Raw genomic sequence first — 26,850 nt, forward strand, 5'->3', positions numbered from 1 at the left:
AGCTGTTTCAGAAAAGAAGTATTATGAAACAATAACAACAAAAAACAAAGTCAAGCAGAGATGCACAAAGCTAAACTTAGAATCATAGAATCATAGAGTTGGAAGAGACCGCAAGGGCCATCCAGTCCAACTCCCTGACATGCAGGAAATCCAAATCAAAGCATCCCCAACAGATGGCCATCCAGCCTCTGCTTAAAGACCTCCAAAGAAGGAGATTCCACTACACTCCGAGGGAGTTTGTTCCACTGTCGGACAGCCCTTACTGTCAGGAAGTTCTTCCTAATGTTGAGGTGGAATATCTTTTGCTGTAGCTTGCATCCATTGTTGCCGCCCCCATAGCTGTTAAAGCCACTTGGCACCCTTCACCCTGCCCCTCTCTCAAGCACTGGCAATCCCAAGGAAGCACTTTCCTAGTCTTTCCAGTCCCGTCCTCTTAAGTAACTTTACTCAGAAGTATACATCGCTGCATTTAAATGTATTTTGCTCACACTGAAGGTTTGCCACTTTTTATTCATACGGATATATTTTGAAGGAGTTTCCTTATCCCTCTGCAGTCATAAGTGCAGAGCAAACAGATACCAGACTCTGCCACACCTTTAAACATAGTGGAGCAGCAGCAGATTGCAGAATTGATGTGACTCTCTTGCATATGTGAACATGAATCAATGACTCAGAAATGAGGAGGAAGAATAGTGCATAGGAAATTTTAGGCCTGGTACACACTGGTGGCGAAACGCCACCCCTCTTTGCTTTGCATTGTTGCCGCAGCAACCAAACCGCATGGCAACGATACGCAGGCAGGAAGAAGCTGCCTAGAGCGGCTTCTTCCTTAGGACGGCCCTATGATGCCCCTTCCTGGCACAGACGTTTGGGTGCTCAGATGCCCATATGTCATGGACACACTCCCTGTGTGGGCTGTGCCGCTCAGTAATGGTGCTGCCCGCACATACCTGGGCTCAGGAGTGTGTGGTTGCTGCGCTCTCTTGAGCCCTAGTCTTGGCCCCATGATGGTGTTTCCTGCCCGTCTGTACTGGGCTTTTAGTTTACTTTTAAATCTCTACTTTGTTCAAAAATGAGACAGGTACTCTGCAAGAGAAATGCCACTTTCAGAATTGAGTTGCTGAGCAGCAATTAATGTAAATTTCAATGATAAAGTTACCTGATGGGAATATGAAAGATAACTCTAGTCTTGAAATGGAGGGCTGTTGCTGTAGATAGAAACACTGTGGATGAGGGAAGATGTTCTTAGTGCTACACTATATAGCTGTTAAAGGACCACTGTCCTTTTCAAAGCTGTTATGGTATGCAAAAATTCAACAGCTGAAACTTTTATGGAACAAGAGATCTACAGCAGGTTTCTTAGAAACTCTACATGCAGCATTAAGGAGAGCTAAGAATAAAGTCCTTCAGAAGCACTGAACTTAAAGGGCTTGTGTCAATTTAGGCCCCAGCTGGAAGACTAAGGGCCAAATGATGAAGCTTTTGAGATAGCCAGGATTATTCAGAAGCAGGAAAATAGGATCCTCTGCACTTATTTTGAAAGACAGACCTGTTCTTAGGATGATTGGATACCCAGCCCTGCTTTAATCAGAAATTAATAATAATGATGGGGGAGGAGATGAACATGAAGAAGTCCTGCTTCAACAAATCTCATTTCTGCTTCCTAGTGGGCGTACTTCCTATTTCACATGTATAGCTTGTTCAAAGACTCCAATAATTGGTGCAGGCATCAGTATATTTGTCTTGGGGATGTCTGCACAGAGTAATTTGAAGAAAAGTGGAATACCTGAAAAGTGCAAGATATACATAGCCTGAAGAAGAAGAGCCCTCCCTCCGGTCCATCTGCCTTGGTCCAGGCCTCAGAGGGAGAGAAGAATGCTGGACCTGATTCCCTCCCCCCCTCACAATTCCCTTCTCCTTTTGTGTCGTGTCTTTTAGATTGTAAGCCTGTGGGCAGGGAACTGTCTGTTATCCCCTCTATTGTAAACCGCTCAGATTCCCAGTGATTGGGCGGTATATAAATAAAACCTATTATTATTATTATTATTACAAGCTCTGCCTTCTGTGTTTCACATCCTGCTTCCAACAGATGTGTACTTATAATATCTATGCTGGTGACACCAGAATGGTGTAGTGGTTTGAGAGTTGTACTATGACTTTGAGACCAGGGTTTGAGTCCCCACTCAGCCATGGAAACCCACTGGATGACCTTGGCAAGTCATATATTCTTAGCCCCAGAAAACCCCGTGAGAGGTTCGCTTTAAGTTGAAAGCAACTTGAAGGCACACAACCACAACATCATAGACTGAATGTGACTGATTATATGGTAAATTTCCATAGGTTCCTTAAAGCTCCTTGTGTTACTATGCCTGCAAAAACAGGGAATAGTCAATAAGCATATCTGTTCATATTGCAAGGTTTGTGAAATTCATTAAGGATGTTAAGTCACAAGTTGTTTAGATATAACCTGTTCCACATTACAAAAAGCATTGTTAACATTCCTTTGCACCATCTCAGCACTGCAACCCATTTGCTGGTATCCTGTTCAGTTAACGTGGTTGAAAGGATACTTGCAAGTGCTTTGTAGTATAATGGTCCCCTTATTTTTCAGATAAAATTCTGAAAGATCACATGCCATGCATTTGCCAGCCAAAAGTGTATGCCACAGGGACAACTCAAAAAGGGACACATCAGTTCTATTATCCTATCTGTCTGGGCTCACAGTCTGGCACAGCCAGCTACATTCAGCTCCCAACTTCAAGTAAATGTTGGTACATAAGAGATACAAATATCTCATACTCAAGCTCCACTGAAATAAATAAGAATTGCCCACAAGTAGAAGAATGTGATCTTGTGCATGGTACTATGCAATTATTCCAGTGAGTCTTGCAGGAAAAAAACATTTCCTTGTCATTTATGTGACAGACCAAGTGATTTCTCTCTACAGAAAACTCTGTGCTGAGTCAGTCTTTTGCGCCATCTAGCCCAGTACTGTCTACACAAAGGGTGGACAGCAGGAGTCTTCCAGAAGTTTTTTAGTTTACAAGTCCCACTTGCTCATAGTGAATGATGAGGGATTGTAAAAGTTGTAGCCCAAAACATTTGCAATAGGGATGGACAATCATGGGGTGTTGAGAGGGACAAATTGTACCCCATGCAGAACCTGCAGTACCTCCAGTTTCTGTTTCTGGGTTCAGTGACAGGTTTGTGGGGCTTTTAGCAGTTAAATCTGCTGCACCTGAAGGCTTGTGGAAGTGGTTTGTAGATTTGGGGAAGAAAACCACACTTTAAAAAATAGAATAAAATGGGGGTGGTTGGGAAAAGCTCAGAAACTGTAAAAATAACCTTCACTTGCAGCCTGTGAGCCAGACAGTTCCCATGCCTGAATTACAATGACTGGCAGCAAGTCTCTGAGTTTTGAGATCGGGCTCTCCAGGCCTACCTGGAGTCGCTGTGGAAGCAAAGATCTTCTGTATACAAAGCATGCACTCTGTCATGGAGCTGCAGCCCTAGATCAAATCTAAGACTATCCCCTCATCCCCAGATGGAGACCAAAATGCAATATCCTGATTTTATAATAATATATATAATCTTCTCTTTAACAGGAGCATATTAACATCCGCAGACATTGTCAGAATAATTATCATTAGAATAACAATAATAATAATTAATAATAATAACAACAACAATAATAATAATAACAATAATAATAATAAAAAAGGTAGGAGGGGACAGGCGAGGCGAGTTGAGTCTATAATACAAAGTCCTGTGAGCTCAGCGGAGTCTTTGGAGTCTGCGCTGCCACATCATTCAAGTGCCCCCCTTCTATATTTACACACTTGCCTGGCGTCCACACCTCCAGCTAAGCTGGAGGGAAAACAGTGCATTGTACACAAAATAAAAACCATCAAATAACCCTCCCCCCCGCACCTGTCTTTTTGTCTTGTTTGTTCCTTTTCCATAAAACTTCCCATCAGAAATACAATATTTACACACAAAATAAATAGAGCGGTAACCTGATTTGTGTTTGGCCTGTGGCAAACAGTCAGAGGTACTAGGGAAAGTATGGCTTGGATTCAAATCTGTACAGAGCCGTGTGGGGAGCCGGGATCAGCCTGCAACCCCGGGCATGGCAAAGCTGGGCACCTTGCATATTTCAGGGCCTTGCAACCAACTTTCAGGAAGTGGTATGAGAAGTCCTTCCACTGTCCCTTGGCCCTCCTTCCCACCCACCCCCAGCCATTTTCTGGCCCTGGAGCAGTGGCTGTGTCTCGCAGTCTCAGCACAGGATGGGCACACCATCTGCAGTCACAAGCCGGCCTGTGGTGGGGTCATAACTCCCTGCCAGGTAGTAGAGGTCTTGCCGGTCCTGGTATTTTTTGCTGCGGGTCAGCTGTTCGTAGTGTTCACGCTCAACCACTTGGCATTTGTGTGAGATGGTCTGGACATCATTCTCATCTTCATGGCATGATTGGTACAGTGCATTCTGCAGTAAGGTCAGAAGTCAGAATATGTCACCCCAGCACTGAGTTTAAATACAATTTTTAAAGATGACAATGACTCTAGGTTATTAAAGGACAAAAGTCCTCCACAGAGACCAGTGCCAGCCATCAGGGAGGTGTAATGAGAAGCATTATTACAGGAGGTTCACCACATCCCACACAGAAAGAGACATCATGCTAGATTAGACTAAAGGCCTAGTAGTTCAGCATTCTGTGCCCACAAGGCATTGTCTCTGGGTAATCCACAAGTAGGATATGTGCTAAAACCCTCCTGATCATGTTCTTGAAAAGCTGGTACTAAGATCCATTCTGTCTCTGTTCTTAGAGGCAGAATATAGCCATCATGCCTAGTTGCCATTGCAAGATTTGTTCTCCATAAATTTGTGCAATTCCCTTTTAAAGCCATCAAAGTCCACTGCTGATCATCCAATGACCAATCAATAGGACCTGGTCTACTATTTGTTCATATAGTCCAGTCCCCCACCCCATAACTCACTCTTCACTCATTTTTTTTCACCTAACTCTGCTCCTGATTTTACTTTATCTACTTTCTGGCCTGGCCACTCACCTTGCCATCATTGTGTCGCTTGCCTAACTTGGTCTCTTCAGGATGGTAGAACCATTTTACTTTGACAACCATGTTGCTGCCCCAAGATTCCCACATACTCTCAATACGGCCAATGTACGGCAGATGGGGTCGGCCCGCTGACAGGAAAACAGCACAGTCACCAATGCGCAGAGTCTCCTTGCCCCGTACAATTGCCTTGTAGAACAATTTTCGTGCTTTCCCCTTCATGCCACGACGCTGTAGGAAAGGGACAGAGCATGCTAAGATAGAGTAAACAGTGGCCTGCAGGACACATTGGGTCTCTCCATCCTCTTGGATCTTACTCCAGGGATTCTGATTGTTACCACAGAAATAAAGCTATTGGGATGTCAATAGCTGAATGTGTCCTGCAGAGCCTATGGCAACTGGGGGCCAGTAGCAAAATACAGTCCCTGGTGTTTTTTGCTTGGGAGAAGATAACCAACCAAAAGCAAAATGGGTTTACCGAATTATCTGTATACTTTTTGTATTAGTGCCCATGGGGGCTTATTGGCAGGACAACAGACAAGGAATAAGAGGCGCAGATCATGGCTGGTGTCTCAGAGACAACAGCTAAACTCTGGCTGTGCTAAAGAGGAAGGTGCTGGTCGACTATACCCACTAGTGCGGCATACAGTTCCTGTCCTATTTGTCATTCCCCCCCCCCCCCCAATTTTACTCCAGAAAATTGACTCATAGAAAGCTGTTACTTGTGAAAAGCCTGCTAGGATCCCACAGTTATGGAAACAGATTTTTGTCAATGTCACAAAATTCTTATGTGAAGCATCTGGAACGGCTGAATATCAGCTAATGAGACACAGACCATTTCTGGACAATTGTATTTGGGCAAAATATGTCCAAATATAAACACATCTTGGCCGACATCCTGTTAGTAGCATATTTAGGTCTAAGTCTATCCCTGCATTTGGGGCTGGGGGGAGTAGGTCAATGAGTACTTCCTCTCTCTCTCCACACTGACCAAAGCCTCCACTCGGGACTTACCATAGACCCCTCCCCATGCCATTCCCTGCCTGGCAGAGAATGTGGAGAAACTGGAGAAGCATCTGGCTATGTAGCCAAATGTGAAATGATTGCATTTATTATTGACTGATTGATTGCAGTTGTATCACACCTTTCTCCCAAAATGAGATCCTAGGTGGCTTACATCATCTGCTATGACCTCTGGAGGACCCCAGAAGATCTCAGTGACATCTGGCTTCTTCAATCTCCACACCATCACCTATTGTCCACCGGACACAGAATGGCCAGGAGAGTTGGAGCAGCTCTACAATAAGTCTGAGGCAGGCTATGACCAACTGTAGCATAGTTCTGCATGCAGATTTACATTGCTATGCTGAGCCATACAGGATGTTCTCCCTTGTGTCCCAACACATTGTTATTTCACTCCTCCCTTTACAAAAATAAGTGAACAAGACAAATCCCCACTTAACCATAGATTCCTTTTATAACAGATTCAGGAAACTATGGTTAATGGCTTCAGAACAACCCAGAATATGAAGCCAGTCTGAAATTTGCTTCATATCCTAGAGTATTCCAAAACCATTAAACAAAGTTCCTCAATGGGGACTTAACAGTAAAACCATTAAACAAAGTTCCTCAATGGGGACTTAACAGTAAACTATAGTTAACCAAGTCTACTATACTTGAGGGGTTTAAAAAAAAAAAGGTCTGCATAAAGGGGCACGGCTCATTTGTATCACAGCTTATGAAGTTGAGTTCTGACAATTCAAACATAAGCATAATGACCACCATCAGCACAGATTACAGTAGTTCCCAAACTTTGGCCCTCCCTTTGATTTGGACTTCAGATCCCAGAAGCCCCAGCCAACTTGGCCAACAGTCAGCAATTATGACTGTTGAAGTCCAAAACATCTGGATGATCAAAGGTTGGGAACTACTAGTGTAGAAGATTTAATACCACTAATTCATTCCAGCAAATTTCATTCAAAATTTTGTGATGCTCGGTTATTCCCTGCAGCAGTTTTGTAGCCCAGTCCTAAGGATGTGATAAGCAAGTCCAGTTGTTTTCCAGTGTTCTGAGCACACAACTGCAACATCAGTATTCTAATTTGTTAGTCTTACAATAGTATGAATACCGGAATTAACTGTTCTTTTGTCACAAAGTAGAGAAAGGGAAATTTGGCCTTTCCGTTCTGATCAGGGTCAGGAAGACAGATGAAGAGGGGAGGAAACTTCCCAAGTTTACCCTATGCTCCTGGCCAAAGCCACAGAATGACTGGGATTAATAGCCACACTTCCTTCCAGCATTTCCTCCTTGCTGTGTCTCACGGGCTCATGCCAAAAAACTTCTAAAGCCTCCTTCAGGAATATGTTAACATGCAAGCAAGGCAAATTCAAACCATTTCCCTCCAATTGCACAATGCAGCCCAGTCACGCCATGTGGGATCCTTGTTAAATATCAACCCTTCCCCCAAAGTAATAATCTAAGAGCTCTGTTTGATTCCTAACCATTTCCCATACCTGTGTGGGATTCCCAGACCATTTCCAGAGCTGGCGCGCTGGCAGGAAAGCAGAGATCTTTGGCCGGTTTTCCACCGAGGGCAGCCTCTGCCGGCGGGAGAACTCTTTGGCTTTAGAGAAGCTCAGGGCCTCCTTGCGCCTGAGCTTGCCCTTGGCACCAGTGCCAAAACACCTCTGCAGGGCACTGCTCTTTGAACGCAGGGCCTCGGACTGAGCCAGCAGGGCTGGAACGGGGTGTGTGAGACAGGTCTGCACAAGCAATGTGGGGTCCTCATAATCAGAACTATAGGACGAGTCCTCATTGTCAGAAGAACAAAGGCTGGAGGTGGAGCCTGAGCCAGAGCTGGAGGAGGTGGATGATCCAGAAGAAGAGGAAGAGACAGAAAGGCGTGTCAGGAAGCGAGAGGGGACGCTGCCCCTCAGTTCATCCACCTCATCTTCATCCATGTCTGAGTAAGAGCTGTGACAATCACTGTCGCAGTGTAGTCCGTACTCTGTTTGACCCGTGTATTTGCGTAACGCCAACCCCATGGGCAACGCACTCTTCTTTTCTTTGATTCCCAAGGCTGGGTGAGTGTAGCCATGGCCAGACAGTGATCCAAAATCCTTGTCACTCATCAGCAAGGCCTTGCAGTTTTTGTTCTTGGGTGAAGTCACACCTTCATGATCCAGCTTGACCAGATATTCACCGCCCACTTTCCGACGCCCTCCCTTGCTCATCTCAGCATCTAGCCGCTCAGCCTTCTTGGCACGCAAGAGCTTCTGGGTACATGGCAAAACCAGGCCAGCACTTCCAAAAGCTGAGTAGGAGTTGGCAATGCGGCTGAACGAGTCAGATCCAAAGCCATTGCCAAAGATAGGTGCAGCTACACTGTGGACAGGGAATAGCACTTCTTTGGCACGCAGCTTTTTGCTGCTGCCATTGAGCTGGAAGAGGTTCTGCCTCACAGCTGTGTTCTTGCTGGATGCCTTGCGCTTGTTCTGAGCCACAGCTGACCAACTCAACAGGGGGCTGGCACGACGGCCCAGAAAGTGATCTCCCAGCAGAGCTTTTGAACTTGAATGCAGCATGTCAGATTTTCCTGGTGAGAAAAGACAGGGTCAGAGGAATATTGTGCTAAGGATCTGGATCTAACCTGCCTATATCGGGTAGGCACACTCCAGAGTCTGAAAGGTTTCACTGCCCCACTTTCAGCTTCCTTAGACCACTGAAGAGCAGCAGAATGTTGCTGCAAATGTCAGTTTGGGTATCTGGAAGCAATGGTGCATCACTTCCTGTTGCTTTTTAGACCATTTGGGATGTTGTTTTTTGGAGGCTGTTTGGGAATGGTTAGCCCCATCAAATAGCATTTTCCAACCCCACAAAGGGGTTTTAAACTGCTTTTTTTTTTTTTTTTGCCAAAAAGAACATTTTTCCAACTGAAATTAGGAGAAAAGAGTAAGGGCTTGTGGGTCAGGGACCCAGGGATGCACTGGGCCACCAAAAGAGCCATATGCAACCCATAGATGACATAGTTTCTGATATCTACAATTTCTAAGCAATTACTTTTATTTCTCTAACTCAGCAACTAATCACACAGGTTTTACTGATCATACAGCCTCCTCATTTGCAACGTTAGATGTGCTCCCTCCTCTCTGATCATTTTTCTCCTGCCTGGGCCCTAAGCTTCTATGAACTCCTCAGCTCAGTTTTGAAGCTAATATTGTTACATCTCTGGAGGAAGTATAGCAGGTTTTTCTTTTTTAAAATATTATTAACTAGGTAGGAATCAGATTTCAACATGTACTGTAGATCTGCAAGTATTTGAACTCAGACATTGTCAAACAATTTCTACAAATCTTGCCAGTAGTAACAGGATGACAAAGGACAGGAGGCAGCAGCTGCCATTGGTTGAAATGAAGTATTATCCATTCACTCTCCATTGTCTGGGATTCCATGAGAAGCCCAGCAAGCAATACATGACTTGCAAACAGTTTCTATTCTCATGATCTGTCAAAACAAACTTCAAAATAGTTTATTTTGACATAGTTTGCCAAAAGGAAGGTTCTGTTTTGTGAAACTGTTTGTCAAACTCAAAAGAAGCACTTATCTTTGGGTGTGTTTTGTTTAAACGGATCACTGAAAAAAACTGTAAAAGTATCTGTTTTGTCAGAGTAATCCATAATGGGCTAAGATCTTTCATGTGCCCAATACAGAAAGCATTGCCTTCACTCTAAATGGGCTTCATTTGTCTGCAGTGACATCAGTACAGCAAATCCTCATTGGTTTCATATTTGCATTATGATGTCCTTGTATCCAGCTGGTCATTCTCTGATAGTTTGGGACTACCCTGAGGAGCAATGAAACAGGAAAAAATAAAATAAAATAAAATAAAATAAAATGAATGGCACTGAAGCAGCAGCAAAAGGGGCAGAAATGAAGTGGCTCTGAACATGAATGAAAAGGCTGAAAATTACAGGCTGAGAAACAGTTATATATCTGATTCAGTTAACACATTTGTTAATAACTCTGTCCTGTTTTGCAGCCACATCTGTCCTTCTTGCCCTATGTTATTGTTCTTCAGGCCTCTTGATGGCTTAGCCTCAGTTTTCCTATTAGAGCTTTTCTCATCCCACTTTCTGTAGCATTTTCATCCAGAAGGCTTCAGCACTACTGGGTCAGTGCTGACACGGACTTTTTTCTGGCACAGTGAATAGGCTGTTGGATCCGGATCAGGGGATCATCTACGTTGATGTAATTCTATAATTTTCTATTGCTGCTGAGCTGACTTTTTCTTTTTTGGAATGGTCTGTGTTATTTTATATATTGTGCACAAATTATAACTTTGGTTGTTTATAATTATTTAATCACTTCCTGTGATCTTGGGGAGTGATTTTGTATTTCTTTCTTGCTGCTTTTAAACAATTTGGTATTATCTCATAGTATTATATATGGAATGGATTAATAAATTGGATTTAATACTTTTTTAAGGAGGAGAGGGTACCAGGGATTTTATATGTCTTGTATTTTTAAGTTTGTTAGCCGCCCCGATTGTTCTCAGAGGGGCGGGATTCAAATAAATTTTATTATTATTTATTATTATTATGTTCCCTTACCTGATTTAAATTAATTTTATAGTTATATTTCCCATGATGACTTACTTTCATCGGATAGGATTGTTAAAGGATGTGCAAGTTTTGTTTTCTCTACAGGGAAAAAAACTGCTTTAAAGATGCCAATGTAGAAAGTTGATATACAGTCAGCCCTTTGTATCCACAGATTCAAGTATTCACAGCTTTAGTTTCAATGTTATTTATTTTAAAATCTATATAAATTTTTAAAAGCAACCCTTTTTTTTGGTCATTTTTATATAAAGGATACCATTTTATTTACATAGTATTGAATGGGACTTGAGCATCCATGGATTTTGGTGTCCACAGGGGGTCCCGGAGCCAAACCCCAGGGGATACCAACAGCCACTGTACAAATGTAAAATGAAATGAAACTCCTGGCCATACAGAACACACACAGAGTGGCAACACATCTCCTCAGCCTAACTGCACCTTGCAGGATTCTTGAGATGATAAACTTGGATAATCCTTGAGTACCTTTAAGAAAGACAGGCAGGAGAGAGTGACAAGAGAGTGCCTTACCAGGCTTTTCTTTGCTAGTAGCCTTTTTTCCAGTGCTTTTAGTTGATTCAGGCACCTCAACACAGAGGCTTGGTACTGGTTCACTGGAATGGGGAACATCACTGGAAGACCTCTTGTTACGTCGGCAAGAAGTTGAGACTAAAAGAGCAGGAGAAGGTTCTGTGCCTACAAAAAGAGAAACGTGACTCAGAAATCTCACCAACAGATCGAGGTGACAGATGCCTGCCTAATCATATGTTTCTTGGTCATATGCTTTCCTGCCAATATGCACATGATTTCCCCCACATAGACTAGCAGGGTCCCTCTCACAGCGTGCTGTACAATACAGAAAGTATGGCATTCTCTTGTACAAAAGGAAAAACCTTCAGGAACTGAGGTACAGGGAGGTACAGGGAGATTCGACAAGATTCTATGATTCAGAAGGATCCCAAGCTCAAGATGAAAGACAGATACCCCCATTATGTCAATTGCTACAGGGATTTTCTTCTTAACAGAGGCTTCACTGTGGATGAAGTTCAAAGCAGTGGTAAATTTTGTCCTGTGATGTCAAAATATACCACAACACTCTCAGCATTCATCCCATCCAAGGATGCTTACACTGGATTTTGAAGTCTGGTGGCAACATGCGGATATTGGACACTGCAATATGTCCTGTGTCCCCATCATCGAATTCTACCAGCACTGAGTCTGCATCATCCTCTTCGTCACTTGAGGAACCTGTGGGACAAAAGCTGTCACAATCTTGGGAACATAGAGACAATCTTTCAGGCCAGTTCTATAATTGGCATGGGAGAAACTCTGTCCCAATGACTTAGTTGCCTGCTTTGCCCTCCTTTCCTCCCTGCCATGGGATGACTATTAGCCAGACCATCTCACCTCGGATAACATTCCCTGGGTAGAGGCAGCGGGACTTCTGACTCCAGTAAGCACAGACTCGAGTGCCAGGTGGTAGACTGCGACTCGACTGTGGCTGCACATCTAGAACCTGGAAAAAAACAAAGGTCCCTGGTTAGCAGATATACTGCCATGCTCTTAGCTAGACACAAGAAACACTGGTAATGCTACTGCCTACCAAGGGTGGGTGTGTTTTCTGTCATCAGGCAAAGATGGTCACGGTTAAATTTGTACATAACCTAATAGAAAATTAAGGCCCAGGGAAGACTAGTATTCAGAGGGCAACAGACCTTCCATGCTTTACATGTTTATATAGATTTCTCTCATGGCCATCACTCATGTCCTGTTATTTTTGCATTCTGCCTAAACACCAATGAATGGCACCTTTTGCTCCAGCTATGAAGCTTTTTGCATTCCAAACTGTAAATATTTCATATACATATAAACTGGGCTGGGAATCATGTTGCCCCTCAGAGATTGTTGGACTGCTACTCCAGCAGCCTTAACCTACACAGCTACTCATGAGGGAGCACTGGGAGCTGCTGCCCAACAACATCTGGAGGGTCAGATATGATTCCCACTCCTGCTCTAAAGAGTTAGTTTGGAATGAAAGAGTGCTGCTAATAGAACTAATTTTCAAATCAACAACTTTGCATGATGTGTTTTCAGTAAAAGGCTGATGTTGCCTTTTGCTCTTTGTTATTCTGTACTTAAAAGGACGAAAAGGCTTGACTAAAGCATCAACAAAGTCATTCCTTTAAAGGACTCCTCTGAATAGTTTCTCTCCATGTTGTTGTGCCCTGTGATGCATATGCAATTATCGCTAGGAAAGGCAGGTGCCCTGCCCCCCCAGAACTTTTGCAGCACTGAAAACAAGAAGCTAGCTATGGCTATAAAACACATACAGGCTCTACAGGGACATAGCCAGGATTTTGGGAAGGGGGGTCCAGACTAAGTGCCACCATTTTGAGAGGCTAAGAGCCCCCCCCAGACACAAAAAGAGGGTTGAGCATTTACCTCAGAATGGCACCACTTTAACTTCCGTCATGGCTCTGTGCTATGGAATCTTGGGATTTGTAGTTTTGAGGAGCTGTTTAGCCATCTCTGTCAGGTGCCGCAACAAACTACAAATCCCAACATTCCACGACATGGAGCCAAGGGCAGTTAAAGTGGCATCAAACTGGATTATTTTTTCAGTGCAGATGCAAACTGAGTCCTCCTCTGAAGGTGTTTACATCAGATAAATTCAGGTCGATAAAGCAAAGTGTAACTGCTCAAGCAATGAGCGGCAGCCACTCTGTTCAGGCTTTGAGACACTGCATTCCAACTTCTGAGCTGAACTAAGAACCCAAACTGCATCCACACAACATTTCATTACCACTTCCAAGAGGGATTTTTAATTCCAAGGCACGCACACACACACACACACACACAGAGTTTTTAATTCCAAGACTTATCTATCTATCATAATTTTTAATTCCAAGACATTATACGTTCCTTTCTTTTTATAAAAAACAAACCCCTTTAAGAGAATCCTATTTTGGGAGAAAGGCAGGATATAAAATCAATCAATAAAAAATTATAGTACAATAGTCCATCAGTACATGGGTTGCATTATAAGACTTTATAACTTTAAAAACAATTAAAATCACAGTAGGATCAGAGTGCTATAGAATCATGGAATCACAGAGTTGGAAGAGACCGCAAGGGCCATCCAGTCCAACCACATTCTGAATCAAAGCATCCCCAACAAATTATGTAATTTACATTGTACACTGTAGAAAGACATACTTTAGATTAAGGATATGGAAAATCACCACCTTGAATCCATATATTGGGAGAAAGGCAGGATATAAGAAAATAATAATAATAATAATAATAATAATACCAACAACAACAACGACAACAACATCTGGGTATTGTAGTTTTGTGAGACATTTAGCCTTCTTTGTCAGAGAGCTCTGATGCCACAACATACTACAAATGCCAGGATTTTCCATAGCATTAAAGTGGTGTCGAACTGATTATTTCTGCAGTGTACAGCCTTATTAGACTGCAGTTCCCAGCAGTCTGTGGTGCTGCTGAATGATGGGACCTGCAGTCTAGCATTGCCTGGAACAGGGCCATAGGACTCCACAGCCCCAATTCATTATCTGGCAGAATTTGGGGGAAACCCCTTTAAAAAGGTGAAAATAAGGAAAATAAAAATTCCTTGCAAAGTAAAACCCAGAGGTCTGCCAATGGACTTTGCTTCCAAGGCAGGAGGGCAGAGAGTCCCAGACCTTTGCAGCAGACCTTTCATTGGCGACCCACTGAGATTGATTCCTTACGTTAATTAATTAATCCTAGAATTCTAGAGTTGGAAGAGATCCCAAGGGCCATCCAGTCCAACCCCATTCTGCGATGCAGGAACTCTCAATCAAAGCATCCCCATTGACTCTGAAATGGAGCCAGCTAACTGTATTTTATTTTATTTGTCTTTTAAAAAAGAGAAAAAACAAAGCTGGAAGGAAGCGTCTTGCTTTTTTGCATCACAGACCCTCCTCTTTGTTGTTGTTGCAAAAATCCAGAAATGACTGTTTTGAAAACATGAGTTCATTATCAGAAGAAATGTACATAGTAGAGTGCGAGTCTCCTTTATCTGGACTTCTGAATCTGAATTATTCCAAAATCCAAAACTGACTACGAGAGCATCTGGTCTGACCCCAACTCAAGGAAACTTGGGAATCCTGAAGGTTTAGAGAAATTACTGAATTATACAAGGAATAGTGGTCTCAGGATTTTGCGGACTGCTCAGTGTACAGAAGCACAAAATTATTTTAAAAATATTGTGTATTAAATTACCTTCAGCCTATGTCTATGAGATGCATATGAAACATACATGGATTTAATGGTTGGACTTGGGTCCCATCTCCCATTATATCCCATTATACATATATAAATATACCAAACTCTAAAAAAACTCCAAAATCCAAAATACATCTAGTCCTCAGCATTTTGGGTAAGGGATATTATTATTATTATTATTATTATTATTATTATTATTATTATTATTATTATTTTACTATATTGTATATGGATATAACTGCTGAAAGGAAAGTCAGAAGTCACCTTTTCTTTCTTGTATACTTCCTTTTAGAGCCTTCCTTCCTTCCTCCTTCCTTTCTTTATTTCGCCCCCTCCCTTCCTATCATTCTTCCTTCCTGTCTTCCTTCACTTCTTCTTCCTCCTCCTCCTCCCCTTCCTCCTCTCCTCCCCCAGGGAGGGAGACTTTTTTTCTGGCAAAAGTGAGGAGGAGGAGGAGGAGGAGGAGGAGGAGGAGGAGTGGAAGGACTTGGATGGAGAGGAAACGAAAAGGATTTAAAGGAAAAAGGGACTCCCTCCCACTCCCACTCCCACTCCCACTCCCTCTCTCTGGGCCTCCCTGCTCCCTCCCTGGCTGCGACTTCTGTCTTTCCCTTTTCCCCTCTCCATCTGAGTCCTCCATGCTTTTGATGGAGGGGAGGAGGAGGGGGAGCAAGGAGCTTGAATGTCCCCAAGCCTGAAGGGGGGGTCCGGACCCCAGAACCCCCCCCCCCCTTGGCTACGTCCCTGGGTTCTATAACAGCATTCAGCAGCTGTGTAACTGGTGAAGGCCTAGTACAGCACAGCAGGCTGACTATGGTACACAGTAAGGTTGACCATGGCACTCAGATGTACTGCATGATGGCATCTGACTTCCCCCCACCTTTCGCTTGCATCATGCATGTGTACCTTTTCCTGGCTGTGCTTGCCCCTTTGCCCAGGAATCATGCTACCTTAAGCTTCACTGTCCAGAACGCCTAGGTTTCCCTTGCTTGTCTCATCAAAAATCTTCTGTCTCATATTCTATGCCAACTTGTGCTTGCACATTTGCACAGAGGAGCAGTACTTTCTGCTCCTTGCCCCATAGGAAAGTCTCATAGGTTTTGTTCCCAGCTGCATTAGCAGCCCAGCTTCTCCGCCCCCAACTGCCTAAGCAGGCCTGATTAATCCCATGCCATGATCTACTGGGACTTACCGCCTCCTGCAGCAGCTGCTCCTGGGAATAGATCCTCTGTCGGTTCCCTCGCTCTCCCTCAATGACAATGCTGTAGCTACAGGAGGGACAAATCAATGACAAGGATTTACACTGCTGAAGACTTGTAAGGCTGGAAGAGAACTCAGTTTGGCTAATTTTGATAGATGTGAAATGGGGCATTCAGCTCTCAAGTTGCAGCAGAAATAAAAGAGCACTTGCATCTCAGTCCAGTGGGAGTGCAAGATACTTGTTGTATACTTCAGAAATCCAAAAGAGTATGTGGCAAAGAGCACTAAGTGCTCAATTTGAGGGCAGAAGGAAGTGCTAAGAGCTTAGTTTGGGAATGGCTGAAAAGATATTACAGTGATTAACAGCACAAGCCCGTGTGTATTTACTTAGATGTCACTCTCACTGGGGCTTATTGACAAATCATTTCAGTGTAATACCTATTTTAAGGAAGCACATTTTTAATTGTACAGATTTTTGTTCTTTTTTTAAAATGTAAGGTTTTAGATGGGTGAAAGACTTAACTAACATGTAAGAAATTCATATTAGAAGGGATCTCCAAATACATGTCTCCCAAATGCAGCTCTCCGACTTATAAACTTATATGGGCTCTTTGACACAGGATCTGTGAAAGGGTAGGGAAACACTTTATCTGCATCAGGTGAAGACAAAATGTGAAGACACTTGTGATTGCAGGTGGGGCAGATGGACCCTTCCTTTGAACTAAGGTCGTGAAGCTCTGCAATTCACGTGGGGTGATTATTTTAAGGAAGAGACACCCAAGTCTCTCTTTAGCGGGGACTGCAATTATTTTCAAGCCACAGGGTAGAAAGGAGGAAGCAAAGTCTGGAAAGGAAAGTTCTGGAGTGCAGAAGAAAAGAACTGCCCACCCTCTTAAGGAACAAACTTCCTCCACCCTCTGGAAGAAACTGCCCTATCTTCCTGCATGCATTTTCCAGAGAAGCACAATGTCTGGTGGTGGCAAACACTTACATGTCTGGTGGCTGCAGACTCTTCACACTACCAGCATAGAGTAGGCTATCCTCTTTGGGGATGAGCACCCGCAGCCCATCCTGAAGATCCTCCTTGTGGATGGTGCATGACTGGGCTGTAACCACAAGGCAAGACATGTATGCACACCACATTTTCCCCATTTCCTTGTATCAGAAAATTGGGCTCCAGGGTGCAAATAAAACAAAGTTGGCCCACAGCCAGCCAGCGCTGACATAGAGATTACCACTCAATATTCATATCCCTTCCATGGAATGTAAGATAAAAATGGACTTGAAAATTAGCTAGGTGGCTTCAATAGTCTCCAGAGATTTATTCAGCTTCTGGAGCTTATCAAAGAATCCAGTTTGGAACCTCAGACTCTGCCACATTTTGTCATCCCCAATTTGTTCTTCCTAATCATTCTCACTTGTCCAAGCTGCTCAATGCAACACCTTTGACTTCTCACTCTCCTTTCTTGCTCTGAAAACAGAACCACCACCACCCCATCTCATTATTATTTTTGTTTCTACAGCTTTGCTCTTTGTGGTTACTGTCATTTATTCTCCCCAGAGCCTTACTGGTCCTTTCTCCCCCACCCCAAAATGCTCAACTATAGTTTAGGATATGTGCAGAAACTCACCAGGGGTCATGTCTTGCTCTGTACCAATGGGAGGCATCTCCTCCTCTTCAGAGAAACTGCTGTTATCATCAAATTCAAACTGATCCTCAATGGCAAAGCTCTCCATCAGCCGGCTGACTGCTCGGCCTTTGCACTGCAAAAGCAAAAACAAAGCATGTCTTCTCCCTGCACACAGGCATGCTCCACAAACACATGACAAATAGCCATGTGCAGATGGTGAGAATGAACTGCAAAAGGGTGTCATACATCCTGAATCAATCATTCATGACACACCCTGAGCCTTGCTGAATGGTACTCAGTATGCATTAAAGGGGTTTGGGGGGAATTCAAAGCACTGGGCCTACAGTGAAAAGCTGGTGGGCTTATCTATCTGCCTTGTTTATTCTTGGCTAGGAAATCCAGTTCCTTCTGCCTAACTTGGCAGTGACTAAAGAGCCTAAAGCCTTCACAGAACAACCTGGTGGTTGTAGGGCCTTGTTCCTTTTTTTCATTTTTGCAGCTGACCTATTACGTTTTGCATGGTATGAGTGGGTTATAATCTCTTACCTGCTTGCTGACCACCTTATTCTTCACCTTGGATAATTTCTTGCCCTTGCTGAGGATGGCCTTGGCATTGCGGGGAGAGAGTGCTATTGCCCCATTCTTTCTCTGCCAAGAGGATATAGAGAGAAAAGAAAAAAAGTCAACCAATGTACCCAGCAAAAGGAACAGTGTACTCAAGAGTTTTGATTTGACAGTTGTGACTAGAGGGACCAACACCACCCTAATGACTAGCAGTACCCACATGGCCAATCTGTTCCTGTGGGAGCAGCCCTTCTCCCATTCATTATATCCCTTCTTTGTTCCAAGAAAGGAGCCATCTCAGTTCACTGAGGGGCATCTGCAGCCCTGTCCCTGCTTACCCTGAGGGCTGACTGCAGCACTTTGCTCTTGCGTGTGGCTTTCTTGAGGCGTTCACTACTGAGTTTTCCTGCATCATCCCGAGCTGTGAATGACCGGGCCTGGCTACTAGAGAAGAGTCCCTCACTTGTTGTTGATGTCCCAGGCCCACAATGAAGCTCCTTGGCCTTGTTCTTTAACTTCTTCTTACTAGAAACCTCACATGATCCTGGTCGACACACTGGTACCTTTTCCAGCCTTGCTACACCAGGCTTCACTGGACGTTGCTTAATTTTGACTTGGCCCTCAGGACTAGGGATTCGGCAGGGCCCTGTAGAGATCCAGAAGAGCATAACAATGAAAAAGGGGCCAAAGGGAGACTACATGCCATATTGGTGATTCCTCCTATCTGCACAGTCTGGTTCTCAAGATCTGTGATGACATGAATAAGTGTACTGCACAGTCCCTCCCCTATTAGTATCTTGTAGGCCTGTCTGATGTCCTCATATTTATTTCACAAAAGAGGAAGACCTGGAGTTTCTTGGTTCTCCTTGCAATCTATAAGAGGAACCCAGGGACTTCCTGTAAATTAATGTCTCTGCCACCTTCCTTCCATCCATCCTCAGCCATGAGTCAAATATAATAATCTGGCAAGACAAAATGACAAGGAAGACCAGACAAAGCCTGAGTCATCCCCCACCCACCCAATAGACTTTAGTGCCCTGTTCTTTAGCAGCTGAAGAGGATTCAGCATTTTATCAAAACATTTTCATTACCTAATAACCCTTGCCTTTCCTTTTTCTTCTTTGCCTTCTGATTGGCTTCCATTTTTACTACTGAGGAAGGAGAGGGGCCAATTACAGAAGGACTGACTGTTACATGAAGGGAAGAGCTGGTGTCACTGGTCAAGTCATCACCACCACCACCACCACCATCACTTTCATAGTTTCTGTGACGATTGTCATCTGTGGATGGAGAGAAGAGTTAGGAGATATTCACAACTGAAGGGTCATTTCAGTATAGGAAGGAAACTCTGATGTATTTCATGGTCCCTGGTTTCATGATGCCCAGTTTCTTCTGTCATTAAAGCACACCTAGAACCATCCCTACATTGCTTTTAAGGCTCATATCTCAACATGAATTGAGAAGTAAGGGTTGAAAGGCAGTAATTCATTAAACATTTTATTATGGTCGGTTTGAAGGATTTCTCTCAGGTATTGTATTGCCTTTTTTCACTCATTATTGGCCACATGATTATTCAACAATCTATCCTTTGGTAATCATTGGCCTGGAATACTGCAGTGAAAACATGAGGTGAGAACACCAGGGATAGCTGCCTTGGCATGCTCATTATGGGGTAAAAACTTCTAACTAAGGAACAAAAACAATAGCTATGAGTTTGTTTTTGGCTGAGAATGACTGCCCCTCTGTGTCAACCACAATATAGATCAGGCTGTGCATCCCTCTTCCGATCTCAGTGCCTACATCCTGGTTCTTGCCCCCTTGACAATGTGTCTTTGTTCTTTTGGCTTTGGGGAGTGGAAGCAGGATTCCTGTCTCAGTCTTGGTTTCCTGATAAGATGCCCTAGGAGCTCCAAGGGAAACCCATAAGACTGCAGTCAAATGGGAGCGGACACTGGCCCCAGCAGAGACCATCACATACAGCTATTTTAAAATCCCACTGTTTCCTCTGCTCACCAGCAGGAAGTACATTTATGCCACAAACTCCTGACCAAAGCTGGAAATAACAGCTGTGTTGGAGCATGGATTTGCCTCTGAATGGATTGGGAGAAAACTAATCACACTCACCTTCTGCAGTACAAAAGTATACAGAAGAGCAGGGACTTTTCTTCCTATGAACCTAGCAGATAGTCCAAAGGACACACACAGCCCCCCCCCTCCCCATAATTGTCTCTGGGGCTTTAGTGATGTTTTAAATAGGAATATGTTACGAATATCAGCCCCACATCTCCCACCACCAACATCTTTACTTTCCAAGCATCAGTTGATGTCATTCCTTCAACCTGCCATTACCTGCATGAGGATTCCCTGTGCTTTGCTTGGTCTCCATGGTAGCAAGGTCCTGTTGTGGGTATTTGGCAGAAGACATGCCTTTGGAGTTCTTGGGATGAGAAAGTTTCTTTTGGATCTGTACACCTTGTGTAAGCTCTTTCCGGCGAAATGGGCCAATGCCTGTAGGCAAGTCTTTGCTTTTGACCTTCTGCTTGAGATGGGAGACCTTGTGCACCACATTGGAAGCCAGTTTGCTTTGGGAGCTGCTCTTTTTGCAGTGCACTTTCTCCTGTAGAAACAAGTGCAGTGCAGAAGCAGACATGTTACTATCAGTAGAAGAAGCACAAAACTGTCACTCTTTCATGACTCCCTCTCCCTCCTGCTCAGCTGTGGGACACATGTCAGAATGAGGACACTGGAAAAGACTGGGAAATCTCATCTGGCACTGCCACCAGCAGAACTGAGTTTGTATTCTTCATAACCAGACCTTAATGATTCAAGGAATGGGTTTCTATACTTTACAGGAACTGCTTTGCTGGCAAGTTCCATTGCCACTTCTTTTCCTAAATACAGTAAAAACCAGGGCCCCATTTTCTCTGCAAACAAACTGCCAAACTAACAAAACAAAGCAAGACATCTGGTTTAAATAATACAATTGTGCACATGTATGCTTATTATGCACAGTTTATTTTAGTAATTATGCAGTGGGACAACATATAGCAATATCTGTCTGTCTGTCTGTCTGTCTGTCTACCTTGTAGGATAAAGAAAATGTGAATATTCATATCAGCTAAGCCTATGCAGGATTTACCGATTGTGCTGGAGTGGTCCTTGGAGCCTAATGCATCCATACAGATAATATTACCCTCTGATTGGTTTAAGAAACAGGGCCAGAAGATGGCTGGACTTTTCTCTGATCAGGCCTAACTTGGCTAATTCTTTATTCTGATACAAGATAAAGATAAAAGAGGAAAGCAAAGTGTGCTCACCTGGGAGCTTTTGAGGCCACCATAGGTTGTCTCTGATATTTTCCTTTTCTTCTTCTTGGGCTCCCCGTCAGTCCTCAGCTCTGCACACAGTAGTGATAAGCTGGCTTTTACTGACCTGTGAATGGGAAAAAAAACGCTTGATTGGGAGAGAGTCGAGTGGAAAGATACACAGTTTACTGTCTGTGGGTTGATGAGATAAAAGGGTAAGCACCACCCAGAGCCAAGCAAGATGTATAACTGTTTTGGACCAAATACAAACTTGCAGCACACAGTTATCTTCTCCCAGTTAACAGCCCAGATCCCATCCTATCTTGCAGTGTGTTGCCCAAGCCAAGCTTCAGAAAGGCCTTGATCATTTTGAAAACCTGGAGAACTGGTTGATATGCTTTTGTTTTGCTCTTCTGTTTACCTTTATTTTATGCTGGCTGTCTTATTTTTATTTATAGCAAGACACAACATGGTCTTGCCATGATTATGTAATATAAATGTTATTATGTGTTATGTTACGCATTTATTCACCTGTATTTTCCCTTGGAAATCAGTAGCACTGATTCTCAATGTCCTAGGCATCAAGGTCCTTGCTTATTATGGTGATTGTCCCTGTTACCAGTTGGTCTTCCTTCTGTTGTATACACAAGGAACTCTGGATGTGGTAGTTCTTAAAATAGCATGCCACATACAGAAACACAAACTGCTTTCAAGCTACAGATTCTGCACAAGTGGCACACTGTTCTAGATAAGAGCTAAGACCAGCAACTCTGTTTTGGAATATTGATTGTTTTGATTTAAAACAGCTTCTGAATGGCTCCAACAAATCTTACAAAATCTGGATAAAATGAATGCATGTGCAGGGAAACCAAGTTTTCACATTCTGAAACATCATCTGCAATTTAGTCTTGGATGTTTTTTTCCTGGTAAACCAAATCTCTGGACCATGGGAAAATGTATTATTTCTCCTCCCTATCCCTGTGCAAAGCCTCCTTTGAGAATTCTTTTGGAATTCTCCACATATGCATGTAGCATGAACTAGATATGCCCATGCAAACATGGTACAACCAATTCTCTCTGTTCCTTTAACTTCTATAGAGCATCATTTGACTCAAAATACCATTTACAACATTCATTCAAGACCCGATGGTTATATATTAAAATATGTTGGCAAATGACTGCTTCAAAATACAAAAGAAGAACATTTATATTAAGCATGTATCAGTTTGGCACAGTTTTTTTCAGGCAGAAAAATGGTAATGCCTCGGTCAACACTATCTAGAAGAGGTGTGTTTTTTGGGGAGGAAGGGGGCTTCTTTTTGCAAACAAACATTATAGTCCCACAGTTGCAAGAGATAGATGGATAGGGCTAAGCAAATATAGTTTTTAAGCCTGGTCTCATTTGTGATGTTGCCATCTAAGTGCTGGATGCCCACTAAGATTCTAAAGCTGCTCTGAGCATTCCTTCTGCCTGCAGATGAGGCCAAGACTCCTCATGTCTCTCCAGAGCAGGAGGGCATAGCAGGAACTAGGTGGCAAGACATCTGGGTTCTATTGAACACTCTTTCGTCAAGAAGCTGGCTGGATGAAGACTGAAGTGCAGTAGCTGTGTAAAACAAGAGAGAACAAATTTCTCCTGACACATATGTGCACTAGTTAGTGTTACTAGAAAAATCTTCCAGACTGGCAGGGAGGCAAAAGGCCTGATATATTGTAAGGAATGGTGACTGTGTGTTTGTGTGTATGTATGTGTAAGATGTGTTTCTTTGTGCTCCGTATCATTCATGCACATTTAAATCTAGTTTGATGAGAATCCCACACTGAGCTATGTATACATCCATTCCACGAGACAGTGCAACTTTGCATAAATCCAAATAAGCAATGCTTAATATGCACCCAAATAATTTCTTATAAAAACTTTCAATTGTGGAAAAGATTTGCATTTTTTCTTAAGTAATTCTGTTGTGAAACCCAGCATGGCATAGCGGTTTGAGAGTTGGACTATGACTCTGGAGACCAGGGTTCAATTCTAAGCTCAGGCATGAAACCCACTGGGTGACCTTGGGAAAGCCACTCTCTCTCAGCCTCAAGGGAGGACAATAACAAACTTCCTCTGAACAAATCTTGCCAAGAAAACCCAATGGTAGGTTTGCTGTAGGGTAACCAAAAGTCAGAAATTACTTGAAACCAACAACAACAACAAAATCCTTATTATTTACAGGATTACTTACTTATTTTGTGTCTTCAAGTTATTTCTGATTTATGGCGACCCTAAGGCAAACCTACTATGGTGTTTTTCTTTTTTCTTTTGGCAAGATTAATTCAGAGGATGTTTGCCATTGCCATCCTCTGAGGCTGAAAGTGTGTGACTTGCCCAAGGGTCACCCAGTGGGTTTTACGGCTCAGCGTGGATTTAAACCCTGGTTTCTAGAGTCCCAGTCCAACACTCAAACCACTGTGCCACACTAGTTCTTTTCTGCAGTGCTCTTCCAAGAGAAGGGATCATGACTAAAAAGTTCTGACTGCAAACTTGGGATGTTATTTTTTAAGGCCATTAATGAGTTACAGGGGGAATTTTAAAGGTACAGTGGTGCCTCGGGATACGAAATGATCGGGTTACGAAATTTCCGGGATACGAAAAAGTTGGATTGGCAAAAACTGTTTCGGGTTACGAAATATTTTTCGGGTTACGAAATTCATTTCGGCGCGAAATTCAAATGCTGCAAAGTGCAGCTATAGGCTTTCCAGTGCTAACGGAAAAGTGTTTCGGGTTACGAAATTTTCGGGTTACGAAAGGAATGGCGGAACGAATTAATTTCGTAACCCGAGGCACCACTGTAGTTAGTTACTATTATGTTACTCTTTTTGAAAAGAAACTGATTCCTCATGCAAACTACTCCAAATGGTGGTCTGTGGACTTGTGTTGGTCTCTGTGGTGAGTTTCCAGGCAAGAAAGAAACAGTGCACAAATACAGAACTAATTCCTGGCACTGGCGGGGGGGGGGGGGGGAGATAGCTTATTTCCCCCAGCCCATATTTGATAGCCTGTTAGGCACTGTCCTAAAGGACACATGAAAGGGTGGGTCTGGTGAGGGGACCCTGGGTGCTCTAGTGGAAGAACGTGCTTCTAGGGGGCCTAGCTAAACAATGTCAGGGTACAGCAGTTGCATGATAGAGGCTGCACTGAGCCCAGAACATTGACTGCACCCCCTCTTGCACATTTCCTTTTTCTTCTTTTTTTGAGGGCGAGAGGGAGGGAGATGAGGGCACAACACGGAACCCCTCTCGCATGTCCCGTGGCTGCTCTATGAAAGGGAGGAGACATTCCTGGGCTTTTCATGCCTTCCAGCAACATTCCAAAGCAGAGCGGCTGCCACTTCTGCTGCAGCTCATTAATTCACCAGCTACGGTGGGGGCTTTGGGACAATTGCCTCTTTCAGCTGAGCTTGTCAGAAGGTTTTATGTGCAAGGGAATTGCCAGAGGAACTACAGTGTAGTGCCTGCCCTGGCAGCTTAACTCCCTCTGCACCAAGAAGATAGCAATACTGGGGGCAATGTGGGTTGTGTAAGTAGTTTGAGTGCCATCCTTGCGCTCTGCTCCAAAGTGACAGATTTTATGGGCAGGTGTAGGGGCACATACACTTGGCAAATATTAAGTCTCATAAGAATCAAGAAGCTAAGAGAGGCATCAAAAGTACACGCCTTAATGCATACACATAGTGATAAGGATTCTGGATCAGAATTTCTCCATGCCCCCAGTGATGTAGCAGAATATTTTCTGAATGACCAAAGATTATATATGTTGTGCTATTATTCTGATTGTCTTTTCTTTCTGAAATTCTTAATATGTATTCTATTTAGAGAGGTGATGGGAAAGAATTGCAAGGACTCATGGAAAAAATATGTGATGCATTATAGGTCTCTAAGGAAAGGAGGATAGGGACTGGAGTCGTGGGGTGGAGAATGCTGAATTAAGTTGTCTCACGCTCTTGACCAATGAAAGCCCTATTTCAACCCTCTCCCATTTTCTCAGGGCTGCATTTAAATTCCCACACAGACCTTTATGTGTGCTGGGAAATGTTCCTGCACGTACATGCAATAAGAAAGATTGGCTGCAGTTCCCCAGCATATGTATACAAAGTGTATGTGCACCAGAAAACCAAGAAACATTATACTGTTTCCAACACAAAGTGCTTTCTCTCCAGGATTTTTTACATAAAGTTATCCTTAAGGGTTGAGCAGATTCTGGCAACATAATTTTGAGCTTATTCTCCATAACTAGCACTGGGATAAAAGTTGGTTGTGTTTTTTAAAGAAAAAGAGAAATGAGCTTGAATGCTCTGGATTCTACACAAGGTAAGGGATTCTGTTCTGGGAATCAATTTCTGTACTTTAGTGCACTACCACAAACAGATAGTCTAGAGCTGTTGGCAATAACTTTGGTGAGCATGGCTGTATGCATTCTGTACATTCTGCACCACACAACCAACATTCTACACACATTTGTGGAAATTGGGCTTGTTTATGATTTTTCTTTATTTTTTGCATAATTTATTCTGGTCTCTGGGCTGTTTTGCATGCAATATTCAGAATATTAATCTAGTCCAGGGGTAGGCAACCTGCGGCCCGTGGGCCGGATGCGGCCCGGCAAGGCCTTGGGACCGGCCCCAGCCCGGTCCTGCCGCCGATTGCCACCGGAGCCTTTGGCCTCTTGCGTGATGGCGTGGGGCCTTTGGCCTATCAGGAGGAGGCGGGCAAGGGGGGCAAGTGGCGGGCAAGGGGGGGCAAGCAGCAGGCAAGGGGGCAATTGTCTATAAAAGCCTCAGAAACATGCATTTATATTAACATTTTTTTAAAAATCAGCAAATTTTTACGCGTGTCCTCCATTTTTTTAAAAAAAGTGTCCTCCGTTTGAAAATGTTATCCTACATTTGTCCCGGTTTATTTATTTATTTAATTTTTTTTTAAAAAAAATATTTAATTTTTATTTTTTGGCTTCGGCCCCCCACTTGTCTGAGGGACAGCAACCCGGCCCCCGGCTCAAAAAGGTTGCCTACCTCTGATCTAGTCATACATAGCAATGTAAAATCATACAGGGCATGGAAGCCCACCTTTCATCCACTCTCAATGAGCAATATCTTTGGCTTCAGGTATTCCAACAGGCATTGCCCATGCACTTCCTTGGC

At 43.4% G+C, this 26,850-nt stretch overlaps 1 protein-coding gene across 4 annotated transcripts in view; it reads right to left on the minus strand.

The window, feature by feature from the left end:
- Window positions 1–3,564: 3,564 nt before the first annotated feature.
- BAHCC1 (BAH domain and coiled-coil containing 1) overlaps window positions 3,565–26,850 on the minus strand; it is a 52,757-nt gene continuing 29,471 nt past the window's right edge. For all 4 annotated transcript variants that reach the window (XM_042450313.1, XM_042450315.1, XM_042450314.1 and 1 more), the window contains exons 15-28: window positions 21,677–21,791; window positions 20,709–20,976; window positions 19,451–19,639; window positions 18,698–19,005; window positions 18,342–18,443; window positions 17,796–17,928; window positions 17,156–17,270; window positions 16,157–16,232; window positions 12,100–12,208; window positions 11,821–11,940; window positions 11,224–11,388; window positions 7,591–8,672; window positions 5,071–5,307; window positions 3,565–4,486 (exon numbers count right to left, since the gene is read on the minus strand). In XM_042450313.1, coding sequence (XP_042306247.1) covers window positions 4,280–4,486; window positions 5,071–5,307; window positions 7,591–8,672; window positions 11,224–11,388; window positions 11,821–11,940; window positions 12,100–12,208; window positions 16,157–16,232; window positions 17,156–17,270; window positions 17,796–17,928; window positions 18,342–18,443; window positions 18,698–19,005; window positions 19,451–19,639; window positions 20,709–20,976; window positions 21,677–21,791 — 3,226 coding nt within the window. In that variant the 3' untranslated portion in view covers window positions 3,565–4,279. The remainder of the gene's footprint in view (window positions 4,487–5,070; window positions 5,308–7,590; window positions 8,673–11,223; window positions 11,389–11,820; window positions 11,941–12,099; window positions 12,209–16,156; window positions 16,233–17,155; window positions 17,271–17,795; window positions 17,929–18,341; window positions 18,444–18,697; window positions 19,006–19,450; window positions 19,640–20,708; window positions 20,977–21,676; window positions 21,792–26,850) is intronic.

Source organism: Sceloporus undulatus, chromosome 2, assembly GCF_019175285.1.
Source record: "Sceloporus undulatus isolate JIND9_A2432 ecotype Alabama chromosome 2, SceUnd_v1.1, whole genome shotgun sequence".
NCBI lineage: Eukaryota > Metazoa > Chordata > Lepidosauria > Squamata > Phrynosomatidae > Sceloporus > Sceloporus undulatus.